The 22,009-nt window shown below is 37.2% G+C and overlaps 2 protein-coding genes across 3 annotated transcripts; one reads left to right on the top strand and one right to left on the bottom strand.

The window, feature by feature from the left end:
- Positions 1 to 1,715: 1,715 nt before the first annotated feature.
- LOC147392674 (homeobox protein knotted-1-like 2) lies at positions 1,716 to 13,324 on the top strand. 2 transcript variants are annotated; one of them, XM_086455906.1, is made up of 6 exons: positions 1,716 to 2,507; positions 7,035 to 7,155; positions 11,858 to 12,054; positions 12,134 to 12,265; positions 12,368 to 12,504; positions 12,742 to 13,324. In XM_086455906.1, the coding sequence occupies exons 1-6, from the start codon at positions 1,908 to 1,910 to the stop codon at positions 12,743 to 12,745; spliced, it is 1,191 nt and encodes a 396-aa protein (XP_086312032.1). In that variant the 5' UTR covers positions 1,716 to 1,907; the 3' UTR covers positions 12,746 to 13,324. The 2 variants fall into 2 exon arrangements, with proteins under 2 accessions (XP_086312032.1, XP_086312031.1); XM_086455905.1 differs by having other exon boundaries at positions 1,717 to 2,507; positions 12,731 to 13,324.
- Positions 13,325 to 14,619: 1,295 nt separating this feature from the next.
- On the bottom strand, positions 14,620 to 21,397 carry LOC147392673 (RAF-like serine/threonine-protein kinase 24). The gene is made up of 10 exons (XM_086455904.1): positions 21,151 to 21,397; positions 18,206 to 21,055; positions 17,935 to 18,116; positions 17,787 to 17,858; positions 17,053 to 17,205; positions 16,789 to 16,952; positions 16,485 to 16,632; positions 15,274 to 15,396; positions 15,086 to 15,173; positions 14,620 to 14,983 (listed from the first exon to the last, which is right to left on the bottom strand). The coding sequence occupies exons 2-10, from the start codon at positions 20,949 to 20,951 to the stop codon at positions 14,799 to 14,801; spliced, it is 3,861 nt and encodes a 1,286-aa protein (XP_086312030.1). The 5' UTR covers positions 20,952 to 21,055; positions 21,151 to 21,397; the 3' UTR covers positions 14,620 to 14,798.
- Positions 21,398 to 22,009: the final 612 nt, after the last annotated feature.

Here is a 22,009-nt window from a genome sequence, read left to right as displayed (position 1 = left end):
GGCACCCCAACCTTTACTTATTATATCACAATTTCTTAAAGTATTTATCACACCCCAGTTAAAGATTAAAATACACTCTTCAAACATTATCGAGATTTGGTTCATATTATAATCTTAACATTACAAAACATTATAACACCCATTCAAACAACTTCAATAGTTGTTTACAAATATGATTACGCTCATAAAATCTTAAAATCAAAAAATAAAAATAAAAAGAAAAAAGAATATCAGAAGAAGAAAGAGAGTTTCTATTAACATTTATATATTTTCAATCATTCACTTTTCTTTTGCTTGGTGTGGTTAGCATAAGAAGGGGTTCAAGAAGTTTGAACCTAGGACCTTGATATTTTTTGAGCGAGTTGACCAATAGGTATTCTAATTTAAAGTGACGACCTTGCTGCTAAATTTAAAGAACAACTATCTTTGATTTTAAAGTGACGATCTCACTGATGAACTTAAAGACAAATATATTTATTTCTTAAAAATGAGATCGCTGATAATTATCAACGAGATTTGATTTTTAAAATGAACAGTGTAATGGATTCGAAATTTTGTCATATTTAGCACACGGAATAGTAATTTACTCTTCTTTATTTTTAATTGGAATGTAATAAGAAAAAAGTTGGGGTGCCAATAGCAGATCTATTATTATTATTATTATTATCATTTTTAAGTGGAACACGCCTAAGAAGAAGGTGCCGTAAAAGAATGATTTTTATCTTTTGAAAAGGTAAAACACTAAACAGTTTTAGGGTATTTTGGTAAATAAACAGATCTGAACAGATTGACACGGGATGGAAAAAACTATGAAGCGGACAGGCCACTTCAAAATTTCGGTACAATCCTCTTATTTGAATTACACGTGGCAAATCAAGGAGGTAATCCTAATATTTGTAAAAGTAGGGGTTGAAATAAATTAAAATTCCACGTGTCATGTTGCGAAGATGGTTTTACCGAATTTTTGAAACGGCCTGATTGCTTCAAAGTGGGACTCGTGTAGTAGGAGGTGCGGACCACCATGCGTCAATTCAATCAAGACTAGCTTCACAGTAAATCTGGAGGGGCCCACAGATGAGATAAGATGCACAGTAAATCAGGTGGGGACCACCTGCTTTTGTCGTAAATCGAGGACCACTGAAGAGAGCGTGATTATGCCAGCTGGAAGGGACCCTAGATGTTCCCAAAGTCAAATTCTCTCCAGTGGTCCCCCTTCTTTTCTCCACGTTTGTATCGGAACGCGTTCCGACATGTCCCCAACTTTGTGGTCCATGCAACTATAATCCAACACGTGTCCATCGAATTAGAATCCAACGTAATTCAATCTAATCGCCTTTCTCGATCTGCTTCTTTAATGTTTTTTTTTTGTCGTCTTATCACAGGCCACAACCGGTTACCAAACTGTAATCCAGTTATTAAACAGATTTCACCACGTGTTAAATTTCTATACCGTCGATTTATCTACCTCGATTTTCACAATAGGGATCAGATCTTAAAGTACAGTTCTTTCCCCAAAGTCTGCTAATTAAATTCGGCGGCGTCAAAAGCAGAAGTCCTTTTTTGATACAGACGTAAAAATTCCCAACTTATAAGACTGTCGGTACGATCAGTTGGCCTTGAAGATTGACACGTGGTAGTTCTAGATATCCTTATCAAAATTTTGATAAAGATGTTATTAAATTACCAATCAAAACTACGTTTAGTGCTAGAGGAGGATTGGAATGTCGGTATCGAACTTTTGATTTCCACTCTGCAGTATTAATGGTAGACTCTCAGAGCTATAACAAGTGGTTTCACGAGCGGATTTTCTTCTCCAAGATACCGCTTTTCTGTCGTCGTCCTTGATATACGAGTTGTGTAGAAAACCAGATTAGAAGATGAGATAATCGCCGTGAAACCTCTTATCGATGGCGTTCCACGACAATCTCTCACACGAGATGGCACTTCAGCATTTCTCAGATCCACATTTAGGTGAAACCACAACGATTTTACGTACTATTTTACCGGAACAACTAGGTCGATCGTCGTCATCTGACGCCATAACCGGAAAACCACCACAAAACCAGCTTAGCGATGGTCCGACTTGGCTCAACGACGCAATTCTCCGGCAACAGAATCAATACGTTGACGGTAGTTTCCTTCACTTACAGACCAGAACGAAGAGCGACGCCATGATCGCGGCTTCGATATCGCCAGGTTCGAACGATTTGAGGAACAACGAGAACAGTAACCTCAACGATCTGAACCAAGGGGGTGATAATAGCAGAAATGGAATGGAGTTATCAGAGAACTCGAAGTATAAAGCTGAGATCTTGACGCATCCGTTGTCCGAACAGTTGCTTTCGGCTCATGTTGCGTGCTTGCGCATTGCTACTCCAGTAGATCAGTTGCCTCGTATCGATGCGCAACTTTCTCAATCGCAGCAAATCGTAGCGAAGTACTCTGTAATTGGACATGGAAATCAACCACTAGTTGATGGAGACGATAAGGAGCTCGATCAGTTCATGGTTAGGTTTTTTGCCCTCTTTTCGTTAATCTTGATTGTTTCAATTGTGGTATATTATTTGGTTTTAATTTTATGATTTTATCTGATATTTTGAATTTATGAGCTTTGAGTAGAAATAATTTAATGTTTTTTGTTGTTGATTGTTGTACTTGAATCCTTTTTTTTTATAATTAAAATTGATAGTTTGTTTTGATGGTCTTGAATTTAAACTAAAAACTTAAAGATCTATAATAGTTTAGCTTTTCGACGAGGTTTGTTTGGTGGAAGGGACTTGTTTGACTGCGAATTGTAATTAGGGATGAGAAATTAGAGTTTCTACAGTTTAACAAGAATGGAGGAGGAAGAAAGTGATGGAGAAAGAAATTCAAGAAATTTGTAGGTTGGTACAAGATAAGGGTTGTGAAAGGGCAAGAAGAACTCCTAAAATTAAGTTGATTGTGGTAGTAAAAAATTATTTGAAGACATGTATGCCTTGACAAAAGAGGATTTTTTTGCACACAGAAAAGTCAATCTGGGATTTCACAGAATCTCGGATTGACCAATCGCAGGATGCCGTGTGTATTGAGGGCTTCCCTAATGTAGGTATTTTTGTAAATTGGGGATGCTCTTAATACATGCGACATCTTGCGATTGGTCAATCCGGATTCTGTGAAATCCTGAATTGACTTTTCTGTGTGCGCAACAAATTTCTCTTTCACAGAAGATATTTATCTTGTTTTAGTAAGAAATCGAAATTGGTTCTTGTTGCCAACTCCAAATAGTTGGGCTAAGGCATAGTTGGGATGATTGAAGTGTTGCAAGATGGAGAATTGAGTTTGGAAATTTCAAATTTTACAGCAATGATGTTTCAATCAGCTTCAAAATGTTTTTTTTAACCTAACTCAAGTATTCTATTGACAATCTTTTAATGATTTGGGTGTTAAGAGATTGTTTCTCTACAATTTAATCTTGCAAAACAAGAGAAAATCTCTTGGTGATTTGGTGTTACAAGGTGGAGAAAAGAGTTTGGAATCTTTAAACATCATGACCATATTATATAATCAACATCCATAGATTGCACTATTGCTTCCATTAAAAATCTTTCAAGTGACAAGGATATCATTCTTAAGATTATTAAGCGCTACTGCTACACTTCTCGTGAGATTTCACTGTGTTTGTCGTTTTAAACAATACTTGAAGTTTACCCATACTTTAGGTAGTCAAATTTAGGGAGGTACCAACTTGGCTAAGTTGGTAAGGTTCGTGAGTGTTGAAACCATGACCTAAGTTCAAAACGATTGAACCCGCTTTCACTCTTTACTGATCACTAATCCTTGCTTGTCTGCCTGAAAATAGAAGGTAACCAAACTTAGGGATAGTTTAGCTATTGCTAAGAGTAGTTTAAAATTTTCAAATGGATATATTAGATTTATGGGTGATTTACCAAATCATGCACGAATGATTGGTTAATTACCTAACTTAGTGTGTTTTGAAAGTATTTCTCAAAATAATAAATTTATTGTTTTGAGGAAAAAAATTCCAAACCAACAAAATTTTCCATAGGATTTTTATTGACATTACCTTGATACCTCGTACTCAGAAGGATATTGTCTTTTTTTTTTTTTAATGAGCGATTTAGATACACACCCCTCCACTTTTTAGTGAATATTTGAGTTACCCCCACTCAAGTGATAACATGCCCCCTTGATCTTGGTGTTCTATACAAGACTATTGGAAAATGACTTAAATGCCCCGTCTTCAACTTGTATCCCAAACCCTTGATTTTTCTTCCCAAAATCAGACATCTTCAATCTCTTGGAGAATTTTTTTTACCCTACTCTTCAATCTTAAGATTATATTTATTTAAACCTTGCAAAATAATTTTACCCTCCTTTCAACATGCAAACCTCGAAAACAAGATCGGATTTTTGAAGTAAAAGATAAGGGAATTTCAGATAAAAAAATAAAGGGTTTCTACAAGGGATTAAAGCGAGGTTGAAACTTGAAAATGATGGATTGAAGATGAACTTTAATATATTAAAAGAATTTACCATAGGGGTTGCAGGGCTTGAAGATGATTGGTTTTGGGAAGAAAAATGAAGAGTTTTTGGTTTGTAGGTTGAAGATGAGGGTATACAAGGTCATCGTCACCAGTTTTTAAGAGAAGACCATGTCAAGGATGGCTTTTCCGTATGTATAATGACTTTCTTGTAAAGTTGTTAAAAGACAATGTCATTTTTTAGGGGTTACTAGAAAATCCTTGAAGAAAAGTTTGTTGGTTTGGAGTTAAATTTTTTTTTTTTAATTTATTTAAATTCTCAATATGATAAAATTATTGGTTTGAGAAATATTTTTAACCGTTTGAAAATGGTAATTTCCAAAAAGTTTTGCATTGTATTGGTGATTTCCTCTAGATTTATTTCCTGACCTTCAAGTTGGATTTGATGGCTTTATCTATGTCTTATCCTTGAGATTGGGATTGGTTATGAATCCTATTTTGCCATTCTAACTCTAACTTGAGCCACATCTTTAGTAAATGTAAGTTTCTTCATATATTTTCTTACTACTTCCATACACACTTTTTATTTTCGATATCTTATTTAGATCCTTTAGATGACACCAAAACGCTTCTCTCACTGATCCCATCTCATTTGTCTTTATTTTGCATGCCTAAACTATCTCAACCAGCGTTCCGTATGGTATCCCCAAATGGGGCTATTTTGATCCATGATAAGGGTTTGGGATTAATTACACAGGTCATATAAGTGTTTTAAGAATCAGACCAAATTGGTGGTCTGTGCAGGTTCAACCATTCAATTAGATGAACATGTTTCTTCCATCATCATTATCATTTGAGCGATGGAGCCTTATTCCCCAAAGGCTTGGGGGCCAACTAAATGAACTTGTTCCTTGACACGGTTTAGGTATGTGAACAAAGACCAATAGTGATACCAGTGAAAAAAAAACAACTTGGTTCAAGCCAAAGGATTTAAAGAGACAAGAGGAGGATCGGAAATGGTGGGATGAAGGTAGTAACAAATTTTCTGAACACACCTTAATTGAAGATATGGCTCAAGGTAGAGTTCAATGGAGAAATAAAATTCATGTCATCAACCCCAATATTTTGGATAAGCTTAGATGCTGATTATAGGACTATTCTTAAATTCCTCAAATGTTGACATTTCTAATTTTGTCTTTCCTAGTCTTACCATCCATAAATTCCTTGATTGTAATCCTTCAATTCCTTCTTTGTGGAGTTGAATGTTGGGATATCAAGAAAAACGTTCTTAGAATGAGCGTAGTGAACATTGTGATGTTGAGATGGATGAGTGGTAATACTAAGAAAATCAAAATTAGAAATGTCTATATTTGAGTACATTGGTGTTATTGACTTAGATTTTAGGGATTTTATTGGTATGTTGGTTCTCTTATTTAAATATGAAAGCCCTTGCGCAACTTTCATTGTGGAATTTCATTTTGGAATTGAGGGATTCATTTTGGAATTATGGGATCATTTGTCTAAATAGTAGATTTCAGTAGTTATGGAGGTACTGTGGTTGCCAATCATAATCGAAGCCTAGTCCCCAAGATTTTAGTTGATTGTTTTGCGCATTTGACATTATCCAAACTTCATTCGTATGAAGTTTGGATCATGTCAAATGTGCATAACAATCTATGGTCGAATGTTCCCCCAATATCCACTTGTGCATATTAATCAGTGATTGAGTATTCCTCTTATATCTACATTTTCTAATTTCCTTGGTTATAATTGATGGGATTGTGTACTCTTATGGTGTTGTACACTTTGAATCTTTTAGATTGATGGACAATCACAACCCCAAAAGAAGCACATTTTTTTTTAAAAGGTTTATTTATGCATAAAGATGGATAAATTCGTAAGTACGTGAGCTATAAATTAGTGTTAGGCGGATGAAGTGGAGGAGAGCTTCTACAGTATTACGTAATCAACGTCAACTGAAGAAGACAACAATAAGACCAACCATACATTATGGAGTTCAATGGGATATCAAGAAACATGGTCTTAGAATGTTCATACATTGGGATGTTGAGAGGATGAGTTGTAATACTAAGAAAAACAAATGTCCATATCCACTAATAGAAAATAAAAGAAAGGAAATTGGTTTGAGATGGTATGGGAATGTGCAAAAAGATCTAGTACAACAACATTGAGGTTATGGCTCAAATGATTACATGGAGAAATAAGATTCATGTTTCCAACCCCACTAATTGGGATAAGGTGTCGATGATGATTATTATTATTTAACCTTTTGAGTTTTACCTAATCAATAGCATATCAAACTATCCTACAGGAGAAAATAAAATTTATACGAAAATTCCTTCAATGGATGCTTGATAGCTTGTGTTGGGTTTAAATGTACTTCATGTTCATACTGTTGTGCCACCCCTATTTTAATTTTATTTGAAGAATCTATTAATCTTCATTAGAATAATCTTTAATTTTGTCCTTTAATCATATTTCTCTTATTCATCCGATTTACTTTTCTATTTTCTTTTTGTTGGTGCATAGACCCATTATGTTCTATTGCTATGTTCCTTTAAAGAACAACTGCAACAACATGTTCGTGTGCATGCAATGGAAGCAGTAATGGCTTGTTGGGAGCTTGAGCAATCTCTGCAAAGCCTAACAGGTGACAATTTGCAATTTTGCATTAGTGCTTGAGAACAATGTGTACCAAATTCAAAATTAACTGCTTGCTCATGGTGTTATATTGTCTTGTGATATTCATAAATGGTAGTGGTAACTGCGGGTGCAAATACTTGCGCACCTAATCTAGGTCGGACACATGAAATTTTGAGATATGTCCACCTTGATCCAAACATCATGAGAAGTCAGGCATAATGAGAATTCACGTATATTAGGAAGTCAGGAAACTAGACACTCATTTGGGTCGCCCACATAACACATGGGATCATGAATAAAAGTCAAATCCGAATTTAACCTTATCAATTAGGATTTAGATGAAGATATTTTTTTGGAGAGGTATCAATCAAATCATTTTGGGAAATATTTTTTACCTGGTTCAAAATGATTTCGAGGGAGTCCAAGGAGGTAGCCAAAAATCCTACAATTAACCTCATAGAATCTATTAGGTTTATTTTCTCTATCTTCCTCTTCTTTGTTTAAAGCATATCTTATGTTATTGTAACATCGTCACTGTAGTTCACATCTCAATATGATGCCTATTGGATGAGAAATTGCACCTACAATTTGGTGCCATTTATGGGAAGTTCGGAAAAAAACTCACGCTCTCATCCTATATTCCTATGAACATCAATAGCATAGAAAACAAAACGTAAGACCTAAGAAATGATTGCTAATCATTCATGTAAATTAACATTAAGACCTAAAATACCTCTAATTTTCGTCACTCCTAATGTAGCAAAACTTCAACATGCTTTTGACATCCAAAGCATCTGAAGCTATCCAAAAGCCGTAAAATAGTTGTAGTTCCTTGAACGAGCTTTCCAACACATCTGATACCCTCCCAATGAAATATTTGAGTAGAATGTAATGCCACTAGAAATTAACGATATCTAAGTCCTAGTGGGATTTGACAATCTCGACCTTTTTTCAGGCATATGTTCATTGTGGTTCCTAATACAATATCTTTGATCTTTGCATGGGATCCAGATTTATGATTTCATCATTATATAAACAATGTACAAGTCTCCCCCTTTTCTCTTCGAGACTTACCCATTCCATATGTCAACCTTTAGTTGATAAAATTTACAAGAGGATTGAAGGTTGGAAACATCAATTTCTTTCTTCTGTGGGTTGAGTTGAAGTAAAGTCCGTTTTGTCCAGTTTTCAACTTTATTGGTCGGCTTCTTTTAATATACCAGTTAGTATTATGAAAAAAGTTGAATCCATTTTGTCTAAGTTTCTTTGGAGTGGTCCCTCCCTTGTTAGCTCTTGTCACCTTGTTCAATGGAATAAAATTTGTACTCCTTTAGAAAATGGTGGTCTTGGCATTTAGAGACTGAGGGATTGGAATAAATTGGGTATGATGAAAGTTTTCTGGAGCTTGATTGAAAAGAAATCCATGTGGGCGAATTGGATGGTTTCAAGATATGTTGGGAAGAACGATATTTGGTCTTGTGAAGCACCTCAAAATGCATCTTGGGCTTGGAGGGGTATTTTAAAGGCTCGAGAATCAATAATGAAAATTGTTAGTTTTTTGGTGGGTGATGGGCCTTTGACTTTAATGTGGAGAGAACTATGTATTGAGGGAAAACCTTTAATTGGAAGATTTGGTAATAGAATTGTCCAGTTTGATAGCCACTTGGATGCAAAGGTAAATGAGTGCTATAGTGGAGATTCTTGGAATTTGCCAATTCCTTACAACCAAAGAATGATGGATGTGATGAATTTACTGAATTCAAAATCGATTCCAAGAAGGGTGATGGTGGATAGGGTGATTTGGATAAGCACCACAAATGGAAAATTCTCTTCAAAAAGTGCTTACTTGGGACTCATTGGGGAGAGATTTATTGTGCCTTGGAAATTCATCATTTGGAATAAATTTAGAGTACCTCGGTATTCTTTTATTTCGTGGATGGCAATTCAGAAAAAAACTTCCAACCATTGAGAATTTACAGAAAAGGGGTTTTCAATGACCTCGAGATATATTCTTTGCCTAAAAGCCGCGGAGACACATGATCATCTATTTTTTGCTTGTGAGTAAAGTGCTTGGATTTGGAAATTAATCCTTTCAAAATTTGGCATAAGCCGAGTGGGTATGGGTTCTTGTTGAGGAAGTACTTGTTGTCAAAGGTACTCGTTCCCAAGCAAAATTATTTTCCATATGCGGAGTTTTAGTTTGTGTGTTGCAATCTATCATATTTGGCAAGAGCGGAATGGATGAATTTTTGATGATGTGGCTAAAACAAAATTTACTATTCTTGAGGATATTAGAGAAGATATCAAGGGAATCTTTGATGGAATGGAAGTGAATGATGATCCGCAGTCGTTGAGTTCTTTTTTCCAAAGTTGGAAATGCACATGTAAACATATTATTCCTCAAGTGAAGAGTATGTTTTGGAAAATGCCCAAATGCATAAATTTTATAGGTCGAAATCATTTTGGCCAAGTGGAATTTGCAGGTTGGGCTGGAAGTGAAGAAAATGACATAATTGCTATTGAGTTGCTAGCAAGTCGGGAGGCTATGAAATTTTCTTTGGTATGGAACTATCCACAAATACGTACGAGTTGATATTCCTTTTATGCCCTAAAAAACATTAAGGGTGAATTTGAGGTGTCTTGGAAATATGATGAACTTGTAAGGGAGATTTGGCAAAAGGAAAATTCTTTTATTTCTTGAATTTTATTGGATGGAACTTTTATTTCTTGAATTTTATTGGAGGGAATCCAATCGAGCTGTTGATTTTCTTACCCGTTTGGGAGCTATTGGAAGGGATTTCTTTGTAATAGAGGATTCAATTGCTATTCCTCAAGAATTAGCAAGGATAGTTTATGATGTTGTAACATGTAATTATTCTCGATGAATAAATAAAAGGGTGGGGCCCTACAATCCCAGTTTACCGATTAAAAAAAAAACCATTGTATAGAATTTTCAGTTTGCATATGAATTCTACCAACAATAGAAGCCTTGGCTTTGGAAAGTGTGGAATGGAGGAACAAGACTCCTTTAATTCACTCCAAATCTTTGGGTGCAGTGTGTGGAAGGGGATCCTTAAAGTGAGCGAGAACTTTGAGAGTGGGATAAGATTCAGAGCGGGCACGGAGGACAAAATCAGATTCTGGGAAGATATTTGGTATGACACATCGTCTCTGGCAACTCAATTTTCGTCCTTGTACGCTTGTTCTTTTAGGAACTGTTCAATCCAGTAGCATTTGATTTGCAACGACTCCACTTCTATTTGAGAGTTGGGGTTCAGGAGAAACTTTAATGATTGGGAGCTAACAGAGGTGACATCTTTCCTTTATCTCTTGTATTCTTTTCATCTCAACGAAAGCGTTCAGGATAGGTGGGAATGGATGAGGGCAAAAGATCTGAGATTCTCTGTCCGTTTTTTTCACAAGTGGCTAATCCCTTTCGCTGAGGAATCCTTCCCGGAGTCCATCATTTGGTCCAAGTTAGTTCCTTCTAAAATCTCATTTTTTGTTTGGTTGGCCTCCTTAAGGAGGATTCTTACAATGGACAATTTGATTGCTCGGGGATGGATCACTACCAATTGTTGTCCCCTTTGTTTGAGGGATGGGGAATCAGTTGACCATATTTTATTACTCTTTTTTTCATGATATTTGGTCCCTTTTCCTTGGCTTTTTTCGTATTAATTAGTTCTGACCTTGGAAGTTTTTCTTCTTGTTAGTAGAATGGGCCAATAATGCTTTCTCCTCCAAAAAAAGACTCATCTGGGCTATGCTTCCCTCGGCTATTGCTTGGGGGTTGTGAAACGAGAGAAATAACAGGGTGTTAAAAAGTAAGGCAAGAAGCTCTCATGGCGTTTTCTTGGAGATCTTGGGTTTTTTGTATCTTTGGTCAAATCTGAACATAGAGTTTGCGGGAACTACTTTCGATGACTTTGTTTTTAGAAGGAATTTCTTGTGTAATCATTGATGACTTGGTATTTTTTCGTTTGTTTTTGCTTTTCTTTGAAGGGCTACATCGGCCTTCTTTTCTTGTATTTTGTTCGTCTCTTTTCTTCAATATATTTTATACTTAAAAAAAAAAAAAATAATGTTTTCTTTTCTGTTCTTCTTGTTGTTATTGTTGTTGTTGTTGTTGGCATCTAGTGGAAGCTTCTGAGTGACGTTTGTGAGCATAACTGTTACTAGTTGTAAAATGTGTTGCATAAATTTGATTGTTTTCTTTCGATTCCATTTTGTTTCCTTGTCATTGCCATAGATTGTGGTCAATCCTCAATTTTAGAGAAAATCTTGAAATCGAAAATTACAAGTGAATTTAGGTGTAGTTTTAGCAAATAAAGGACAATGTATTTCTTTTCGTGCCTTGTGGAGCAATACTCAAAACTCATTACACATTGTTCTTTTGTCTGAATCCAAGATTCTCCCTTCCGAGTATGTTCTTTTGGCAGTGCGATTGTTCCTTGCTACCTAATGTGTTAGGTATTTTTATTATTCTAAAATGATATCCCACATTTTTTCTCGAAGCGCTTCTTTACGATCAATTATGGGTGTTCAACTATTTATGTTTTGATGATTGAGATGGTGTGGAGCTGAATGTTGTGTAATAAAGAAACAATATATTCATGGATTGAGCATAATAGAAATGCAGGTGTTCACATTTCTACTTCTGAAACACATTTGGGGAACTTATTTGGTAATCAACCGTGCTGTGTGAGTAGGTGTCTCTCCAGGTGAAGGCACAGGTGCAACAATGTCAGATGACGACGACGACGACAACCCAGATAGCAACACCAACTTGTATGATGGAAGTTTCGAAGAGCCAGATAGCATGGGACTTGGACCTCTCGTCCCAACAGAGTCAGAGAGGTCCTTGATGGAGCGTGTCAGGCAAGAACTGAAGCATGATCTGAAACAGGCAAGAATATTATTTTTTGGTTATTTACTTCAAATGCACAGACGATCGAGGTTCTAATAATAAGTTGCATGTATCTTAGAGTTACAAAGAGAAGATTGTGGACATAAGGGAGGAGATTCTACGCAAGAGACGAGCAGGAAAACTCCCTGGTGACACTGCCTCACACTTAAAGGCTTGGTGGCAATCACATTCCAAATGGCCATACCCAACTGTAAGTCTGACTTATCTTCCCTTTTTTCTGTAATTCAACTGGTTTTGTTGGTTTATCAACTCTTTAAAACGTCTGGTATGTTTTTTTTATATCATGTTTCAGGAGGAAGACAAGGCAAGGCTGGTACAGGAAACAGGTTTGCAATTAAAGCAGATCAATAACTGGTTCATTAACCAGAGAAAGAGGAACTGGAACAATAATCCTTCATCTTCTACAACTCTAAAGACCAAACGCAAGAGGTACGCCCACTATAATACATGTACCCAAGGTTTAGAATCTCTTTTTGATGCAATGTTTTGGCACCCCAAAAAAAAAACCAAAACTGTCTTGACCAAGACATAGTGAAACATTCCGAGAAAATCCAAAACATTCAATGTTTCGTGTGTCTTGACTGAAACTTTGAATATACCTATTAGGTAAAAATTGATTATTTCAAGAACTTCTGACAACTTAGTTCTATAATAGAAACAATGCAGGTGAAAACAGCGGCGGACATTTTGCGTAGATGATGGCCACATTCAGATTCAAATGCCAAAACAAACTCTGGGTACTACTTCCTAATATGTGGGCCAAATTCAACATCAAAATACAGAATATAGACAAAAGACTTCCGTGGGGATACCACACAGTTTACTCTTTTGTTTCTACACAGAATATGAATCATAGTAGATGAGGCGGCTGAGTAGTGCTTACAAGTGGTTAGTTCAAACGCTAATCAGTGCCAATTGACGAGTATACATCGAGGCACAACATGTAGTTCAAATTATAAGAATATATTGCTGGAACACAGGATCTTCATGGAATTTGTTTCTCCTTGCATTAGCAGATGAGAGTTATATTTCTCCCTCAATATATATTGGTGAATAAGAGCAGTTATAGGCCATCGGTCGTGGACACAGTAAAAATGTTTACTGACAGTGCTACGTAGGTCCAGCTGTCTGTTGTAGGAGTAGAAAGTGCAGCAAAACTCCTTAACTGAAGTTTAAGCTCTTCATGTGATCTTCAATTGAAGTTTCCCATTCATGGAGACAGCCTTAACAAATCACATTTGTTGTTTGAGTTTTCTCTTCTTTTTTAACTTGAAAATCATCAATAGTTTGGGAGGTCAAAATATCATGAAGCCACCACGAGCTCGATTGGATTCAGATCGTGATAATGGAAACTTGGTATATGTATTGAAAGCAGTTCACTTTAAAACTTCACTAGATAGATACCCCGCTGGACAGACGCAATTCCACTTGTCTCTGTAATTTCCATTTAAGCTGACAAATTCCAAGTCAAAAGACCACTTATAAATGTGGTTTTCAAACCCAGTGCCTTTGATTGCAATGCCAACTTTTGCTAACGCCTTCCCAAGATGTGTGCTAGTTCTTCAGTGATTTACATATGAATTGGGGTGGCAATAGAACCTCTCTTAAATAATAATTAGGGTGAATTACTGCTGAATATGAAGAATTTACGTGTATGGTACACTGATCATTTTAATTCCGAAACGGCATTTTTATCAGCGAGATTGTCTGACCAATGAACGTGTTTTGGGAATTAAAGATGAACAGTGTACATGAATCTGATTTTTTTTTTTTTGCAAAAGTTGCACACTTTTTGGGAAATTTCTCTAATAAGGGTAATAAGTATTTCTATATTATAAGCTTAATGAATAAATAGCAAACAAAAATTATCATTTGACATCAAGCACACATTTAATTATTGAAAAAAGATATGTTTATATGGGAAATATCAAGTTAAATGAGGTATTTAAATTTTAAAATATTAAGTTAGTCGCACAAGTAAGGCTTGCAAACTCCAACCCAATTAAATCCAAAACCTCTCAAAAGGGGTAGAGGATGATATGATTTCTAAAACTTATGTTTGTAAATCAATTTCAGAATATCCCAAATTCTCTACTTCTAAGAAAAAGAGAGATGATTTCTAAAACTTATGTTTGTAAATCAATTTCAGAATATCCCAAATTCTCTACTTTTAAGAAAAAGAGATATTAGTTTTTGTTTTTGTTTTGTTGCATGTGCCCCACTTTATGGCCCATGAACTTTCCACTCGGTGGGCTTATATTCCAAAAATCAGCCAGATTGGTGATTTCTTATTAATCGGTTCGAGTTTTTTTTCTTCTTCCAGAATCACAAACAAAAAAATGTGTTTCAACAAAACAAATAAATAAGAAATAAAGTCGAATCTGATGAATATGATTTTCTGTCTGTAGGATCACCAAAGGCAAAGGGTGGGCCGAAATGGGTGATGAAGTAAAATCTCTTGCAATTCTTCTCATCTTATGGCTTATATTGTGGGATGGGTTTGATTGATGCATATGTGAGAAAACTTAACAGGAACCTTCACAATGGCACAAAATAACCAAGTAATAAGCTTTTTAAACAAATGTTTTAGATACAAGTGGATTCATACACAAATGTGAACGGATTCAAGCGTTAAAGAGTTGATTTAAAAACCAGAGGCCAACAAAATACAAGCAGAGAGTAAAGAGAGAGAGAGCAGAGAATGGTAGTGTCTTGCCTGAAAATCATTTTTGTTGGAATTGGCCTTTTGGTGGAAGAGAAGCTGCCATAGAACGTAATTGGTTCACAATCTCCGTGAAGCTTGGCCTCTCCGATGGCTCGGAAGACCAGCATCTCTCCATCAGAGATCTCCATTCAGGATCACATGATTCCGTCACCGGTGGTCGCAATGTATTGCTCACAATACCACCTTTTAAAATTGATGGTCAGAGTTATGTATTGTAAGACTTGGTGGGTTTAATAAAAAGTTCGAAAGACAAGTATGAGCTCGATAATACAAGGTGCAATTTACCTATGATGGCCCCATAATGCAAGTCAGCGTATGGTTCTTCACCAGTGAGAAGTTCCCACATCACGATTCCAAAGGAGAACACATCAACCTGACGTTACACCAGAAACATTGAAAAAGATCAAAATTTGTAAAAATGTGACAAATGGAAATGATACACCGAAATATGGGCTTCAAAAAAAAAAAAAAACCTTTTCAGAGACAAGGTTGCTGCTGCCATTTAAAAGCTCTGGGGCCATCCATGGAAGTGTTCCACGAACACCGCCTGAGATTAGGGTCTGACATTTCACTTTTGATAGGCCTAAATCACCGACCTGAAATTGGAACAAGGACTGAGGATTTAGAACAGTACAAAGGTTTTCATGGAAACCAAAATTTCTTAGCTAATGCCACGTACATACAGATTTGTACGGGAAGATTCACTTCTGGGGCATTTTGAGAATGACATTGTCAACAAATGGAACAAAAGCAAGCAAAAAACTTTGCATATCTGTGGTGTTCAGCCTATGAGTTTTAATCAAGTATTTAAAGTAAATTTTTTTTTTCCATATGCCAATTGTCTTGGCTACTCAAAAGGTGGTCATTATTAAAATGGCTATAGTTTTGTATGGCTGCCTAATATTTTTCCTAGTCAAAACAGTCAATTTGGTCAAATTTGACCCTGATATTGGTGTTAACTACTCAACATAAAGACCGAAAGAACCACCTATTTATATATATGAGACGGGGATATATGGACTAAAGGACCACCTATTTATATGAACCACGTCTCCATGTGGCACCCAAAAACACGATCGGGTGCCACATGGATGTAGGGTATAAAATTTTATGAACTCCCAAATAAAAAAAAAAAAAAAAAAAAAAAAAAAAAACATTTTTCACCATTGGATTTAATTTTTAAATATGAGAGTTCAATGATTGTCAATTTTCAAAGTCAAGATCTAGCCCAACAAAAGATTTTTTATTTTTTTTGGAATTATTTACAAATCCAATCTAGACCATGAACTGTAAGGCTGAGGTGTCAATTAGACCTATGTGTGGCAATCCACATGGCCCAAATGAGAGGCACGGTCCAAGCTCTACATGGCTAATATCTATATGTATCGATTACATATTTTGAAATAAACAGCGTATCAGATGGCTAAACTTGAAGTGGGGTAAGATTTTTCAGGTGGTGAGACCTTAGAGGAATAATGCATGGTTGTCTTTGAACATATTGTTCCATTGAAATGTAGAAACATTCTGTAATAGCCAGCTACTTAAATTTTGAAGATATCAACCCTATTCAAAACAGATGAATCCATGAATCAACAAGGGAACGCAGATTTCCGAGATAGAGAAAGTAGTATTGTGACAATAAACCAACAAAGCATTGCAAATAATTTGGGGCAGAGCCACTCACCTTGCATATTGGTCGGTGAGCATCTCGAAGATTGACTAGTAAGTTATCACTTTTTAGGTCAAAGTGTACGATATTCTTTCCATGCAAGTACTCCATTCCGAAGGCCACATCCATGGCAATCAAGATACGCTTATGCCTGTCAAGTCCCCTGACAACAACTAGCACTGAATCATCATTTTTTTAACCAAATTTTCCACCAGTAGTGTGCCATATACACTTACAGGTTCATGCAATCACACCAGATCATCATGGAATGGAAACATACAGAGAATAGGAACAATAAAAGTCCACAAATAAGCCATACCGGTCATTCCTTTGTAAAGCCTGCCTCAGAGAACCATTAACCATGAATTCTGTTACTGTTGCTATAGAATCCCCAGGACCGTCCAGAACAACACCGTAGAAAGCTACGACGTTTGGATGGTGCAAGTCAGCAAGCTTAATTGCCTCATTCCAAAAGTCTTCTCTCTGAGCAATGCAGAAACCACAGTTTTAAGGAGACAAAATGAGCAAAAAAGTATGACATAAGCAAAAAGTTTGGAGGTCATCAAAGTTGATGGACACAAACCATGCGGGCTTGCTCTGATGGCTTCCCAGCAAAGCACCTATCATTGATCCGCTTAATTGCAACGTCAGACCCTCTCCATTTTCCGTGGTAAACTGTCCCAAAGGTGCCAGAGCCTAATTCTTGCAGCTCTTCAAGATCAATGTTCTTTATTATCTGCCAAAAGATAATCAAGGGTGCATGAATAAGCTTATCAAGAGCACACACTTTGACCACCAGAAACAGCAGTAGCAAAGTTCGGATTCAGCAATTATTTGGTAAGGGGTTGATTAGGTTAAAATCTGAAAAATTCAGTTACTAATCACTATATGATTAAGATTCAAGAGTGTCTGGGTCAATTATTCAGTGTTGACTTGCTCAAGTCAAATTAGAATTCATATAATTTAAGTGCATTGAAAGTTTTGGATGGACAAGAACATAACTTTATTCTTGAAGGATTTCCTAAAAAAATTTATATAATGTCTTAAATTTTAATAATTTTCAAAAGCTAAGGGTTTGATCATAATTATTAAAAACCTAAAAGGATCATTTGGTCTGAAGTTTGAACATTGGAAAGAAACAAATGTTAAATAATCGACAAATCACCAATTAAATCGGTGCATTAAATATTTATCCAGTTAATTACCGGTTTAATCAGCTTAGCCTTTATTCTGCGAATTATTCTGATTTATCCAAAAATACTGTGAATTTTGTGACTATGCTAGAAAGTTTAGAAACCATAGAACCAAATCACCAACCTGTAAGCGACCAATGCCATCTGAAGTTGGTAAACCAGGATTTGTTTTGTCTGGTAGCTTGGTTTTGACACCCTGAATTCAATACATTGGACAATTAAGTTCAATTTAAAGTAGTAAAAGATAGATGAACATGAAGTATTGTAAGCACCTCAACTTTGAATGCAGTACGGGCTTCTACATCATTATCATGAACTTCTTTGTCAAGATTGGCCTCAAGAATGGGATCATTGAAATCATGAACAGATGTGGAAGATTGAAGAACCATAGCTGCCACACCCTCGGCAACAGCCTTAAGTTCTTGCTTGGTAAGTTCCTCTGCCAAGACCGTACCTTCGAAAGGGAAAATAAGGAATATTAAAACCTAGATAAGTATTTATATAACATATGAAAATACAAATCAATTCTCAATGAGTTCTCACCTTTGTCGGAGTGAACATGTTCCAAATTTGAATCCTTGTTTAAGTTGACTGATGGTTTGTGGAAAATGCCTTCTTCCATCATAACAAAGGCTTCTTTGCTCATTGGCAATGTGTTAGGTACTGGACTTGGAAAATGTGTCTCATGTTGCATAGTCCAAGGATCCTGATTGCTGAAAAGCGAGTTTGAGGAATCAAGATCCTTGTTATCTCCAACCACCCCTTCGAATGGATTCACAGAGTTACCACTTGAAAGGCCAGAAGCCACATCATTCGAAACATCATCTGAGAATACAGGCTTACCATGCCACATTTCATCATAACCTGTGTTTTGAACTCCAATTTTTAAGTGTGGATAGGGTCCTGAAATACCCAACATTGCAGATTGTGTGTCTTGGTTGGTGGCCTCTACAGGATGAAAATAATGGGAGTACAGAACTTCTGGAGAGGAAGATGGAAGCGTTTCAATTGGACTAATGTGATTCCCATCAGGAAGAACTCTGGGTTTCGTGAAGGCATTGCGCATCAACATTTCCATTTCAAGTTTATTAACAGGTGATCTACCTTGCTCGTTACTTCCCGAAACTTCGGGTGGACTTGGATGGTTTCCTTTCATTTTGCCATCAATTGGTCTAAGCTGGTCAGATAAGATGAAAGGGTCTGAGACATTTTCTTTCGAAGCTAGGCCAGGATTCTTGCCAAAATATTCTGGTGAAGATTCTTGAATTGGGGATTCTGAAGTTTTGGGAGGTACGATTCTCACAGTAGGGATATCAGAACCAACAGGTTGGCTCATCATTCCATATTGAGACTTCACATCACTTGGAAACACCACCATACCTTGGGGAAACACCATCCTAGGATGATCAGAATTGTTGGGTTTTTGCAGACTTCTTGCGTTTTCATGCTGCATCTCTCTATCCTTAGCGAACCCGAACTTATGATCTACATGCGTTACATCCCCTGGTTGAGTCCAGGCTCCTTGGTGTTCAACCATTCCCTCACCCAAGGCTCCACTTACTACTACTCTGTTTGGAGGTTGAGCTCTCAAATTATCCTCCAACGGGAGACTCAGAAAAGCTGGGTTCGAATCAGATATAGTATTTGTTATGCCGTCTTTATTTCCCTGTACCAAAGTATCTGAATGTGCATGAGGCAATGCTTTCTGACACATAAGACAATCTTCCGGAATTTGAGTTTTTTCAGGACATAGTCCTTGTTGGTGAGAGAGCCATCCGTCGGAGTAGACCACATGTTCTACGGGTGGCACCTGATGCCAGCCATGACTTCCTCCCTGAAGTGGGACTGGGGACTGGGGTTGGTAGGTTGTATAGCCTTGATCAACTGGAAGCCGAACCACCCTTGCTCCCATTTTATTTTCTTCGGGATACGGATTGGTTAGGGCATGGTGAAGCTGCACAAACTGCTGAAATTCATTTGGTTTTATACTGACATGAGAAGCTGAAGAACCCATTGTCACATGTACTGCCGGTATGAACTGTTGAGGTGGAACACCAATAGTATTGTCGTGGAGCTGTTGTCGGTGATCACCACGCCCATAAATGGACCCCACAATCCCTAACCCTTGAGGATTCGAGTACCCAATTTGGGAAGAAATATGGGGATAATCTAGATGATTTATGGCTTCTTGATGAGGATCCATATAAGTCTGCACATAAGTCCCGGGTGGTGGAAAATCCATTCCCAAAGGTTGTTGCAGATTGTAACCCAATGGTCTCTCCAATTCAATCTCAGGTTGAGGAGAAGATAACGTTTGGGGTACTCCAGTTAGGACCGCAGGAAGAGCTGATGGCATCGGAGGAACTTCTGTATACAATACAGTGTTAGGATCCACATGAGTCAAATTCGTTGTGATATCATGAGAACCTCCATCCCCTTGACAAGGACTGGAGCTATCAGAATTATGCGTGGACGCCATACTTGATACACTCACCTTCCTTGTGATTCCACTTGTAATCCCATCTGAAATCCCATTAACGGCATCAAGATACCTCTTCCCACTATCAAGTAATTCACCGAACTGCGTAAGACTAGACGGGTCCAGCTCCGAGGCCGAAAACAAAAAGACCCTAAGTTTCGCTGACCCATCCGAAGATCTCTCGACCAACTTCCCTTGTTCCTCCATCATGTTCTCAAGATCCTCGGGACATGAAACAGAGACAAGGGCATCAAGATCCTCATCGGGAAGTTGGTATTTGATGACTACTGGTTGCCCAGAGGTATTGATCATCTTCTGCACAAGTTCTTGAAAACTAATTTCTCTCTTCACACTAATGATCCTAGTCTGACCCCCAACATATCTCAACATCCCATCACTCGGTCTTGGAAGAATTTTCCCCCCAAAACTACACAAGAACTTAACTTTCTTGATCGAAGATGAATCTTTGATGCCCATATCGATTGCCTGATCGCCAGCATTGCCATCTAAGCGATTAACGAAATTGGGAATCTCACTAAACCCAGGGGCAGCAATGCCAACAGAGCTGACTGGTATCGGACTAGGGACACAACCCATAGTTGGATTCCCATAGCCTAACCCACCACTGAATCCAGCATCAAAGACCGGCCTTGATTCAGGACTACTAACATCTTGAATTGGATTTGGGACAAACCCAATAATGTTCCTCCCCATTGCAGGGGTGTCAGTGGGGCGAGGCTCTTCACCCATTGTTCGAGCTACGTTCAATGGTCTGAGATCTTTGGGGATGGAATTATGATCAATCGCCATTGAAGAGGGAAAATTGATGACAGAGATTGAAAGAAAGACAAGTTTAAATCAAATAAGATAAGATAAAAACTAGGGTTTTTCCTGGTTGTTTTTATGCGTTTGAGCTGCAAAAACGATAAGTGTTTCAGAAACTATTACAAATATAATAAACCCTAATAGAGATTAAAACTATGGATTTTGAGAGAGAGAGAGAGAGTACCTGATTAGGGGAAAAAAAAAGGGAGAAGAAGCTAAGAGTGAAGGACCGATTTGGTGCGATTTCAACTTTCAACAAGCGGCAAAGACAAGCATCACAGTCTCGTCTGGAGTGGCGGTCCAGAGATGAATATGAGAAACGCTTCTCTCTATGTGGTAGCGAAAAACGTGGTGGAGAGGTGGTGCAGAGATGAAGTTTAGAGATGCTCTCGGAATTTTGGTTGAATATCTTAGAGAATCTGACTTGAAAATGGTGTTTTTCTTAGTTTTTAAGGAAGGAGGAAGAGAGATGTAGCCACGTGGATGGACTTCATGCAGAGCGTATATGTCTGCGTGTGGAATACGACAAAGACTGGGGAGGACTGAAGATTAAGGAAAGAAAGTAAGGATGTTGGAACTTGTAAATATTCTAAATACAGAGGGTGTATTTGTAAATCTGTGCCAATAAAGTGTGGAATCTTGCAGGAGTGGTGAATTTAATAAAGAATGATTCCGTTTTTGGTAAGTCGGAAGTACAGTTTCTATCAGTAGATTTAGATCGGTTGAAGGTAGGGTCCATTTGGGATGTTCCCTCCCTCCCTCCCTCCCACCCTTTTTCCTTTTTTCTTTTTTCTTTTTTTTTAGGTTAGTTGGGCTTGAAACCTCAACCTTAAAGCCCATGGGGGTTATATGATTTAACCAGGTAGAAAAGTTACTTTGGCAGTGTTCGAACCAACTAACCATTCACAATGGTATTAGATTCGGAGTTGAAAATGGTGGTAAAATTATAGATGTTTTAGGAGGATAATTTTTATGACCCACAAGATCGTGTCATGTGGTGTTTATCGACTCAAGAAGTATCGAATTTAATGATGTAGTATAAT

This window comes from Akebia trifoliata, chromosome 10, assembly GCF_017979445.1.
Source record: "Akebia trifoliata isolate Shusen 1 chromosome 10, ASM1797944v1, whole genome shotgun sequence".
Classification (NCBI taxonomy): domain Eukaryota; kingdom Viridiplantae; phylum Streptophyta; class Magnoliopsida; order Ranunculales; family Lardizabalaceae; genus Akebia; species Akebia trifoliata.
The sequence above is the reverse complement of the archived record's forward strand: the minus strand, read 5'-3'. Positions and strand labels throughout refer to the sequence as shown.

Coding starts and splice junctions, on each gene's coding strand:
- LOC147392674 (XM_086455905.1), top strand. CDS start 1,908: ATGGCGTTCCACGACAATCTCTCACACGAGATGGCACTTCAGCATTTC. Junction 12,266..12,367: donor CCAAATGGCCATACCCAACT/GTAAGTCTGACT, acceptor ATCATGTTTCAG/GAGGAAGACAAGGCAAGGCT. Junction 12,505..12,730: donor CTAAAGACCAAACGCAAGAG/GTACGCCCACTA, acceptor GTTCTATAATAG/AAACAATGCAGGTGAAAACA.
- LOC147392673 (XM_086455904.1), bottom strand. CDS start 20,951: ATGGCGATTGATCATAATTCCATCCCCAAAGATCTCAGACCATTGAAC. Junction 17,206..17,786: donor ATGGCATTGGTCGCTTACAG/GTTGGTGATTTG, acceptor ATCTTTTGGCAG/ATAATAAAGAACATTGATCT. Junction 15,397..16,484: donor CTCACCGACCAATATGCAAG/GTGAGTGGCTCT, acceptor TTCCAATTTCAG/GTCGGTGATTTAGGCCTATC.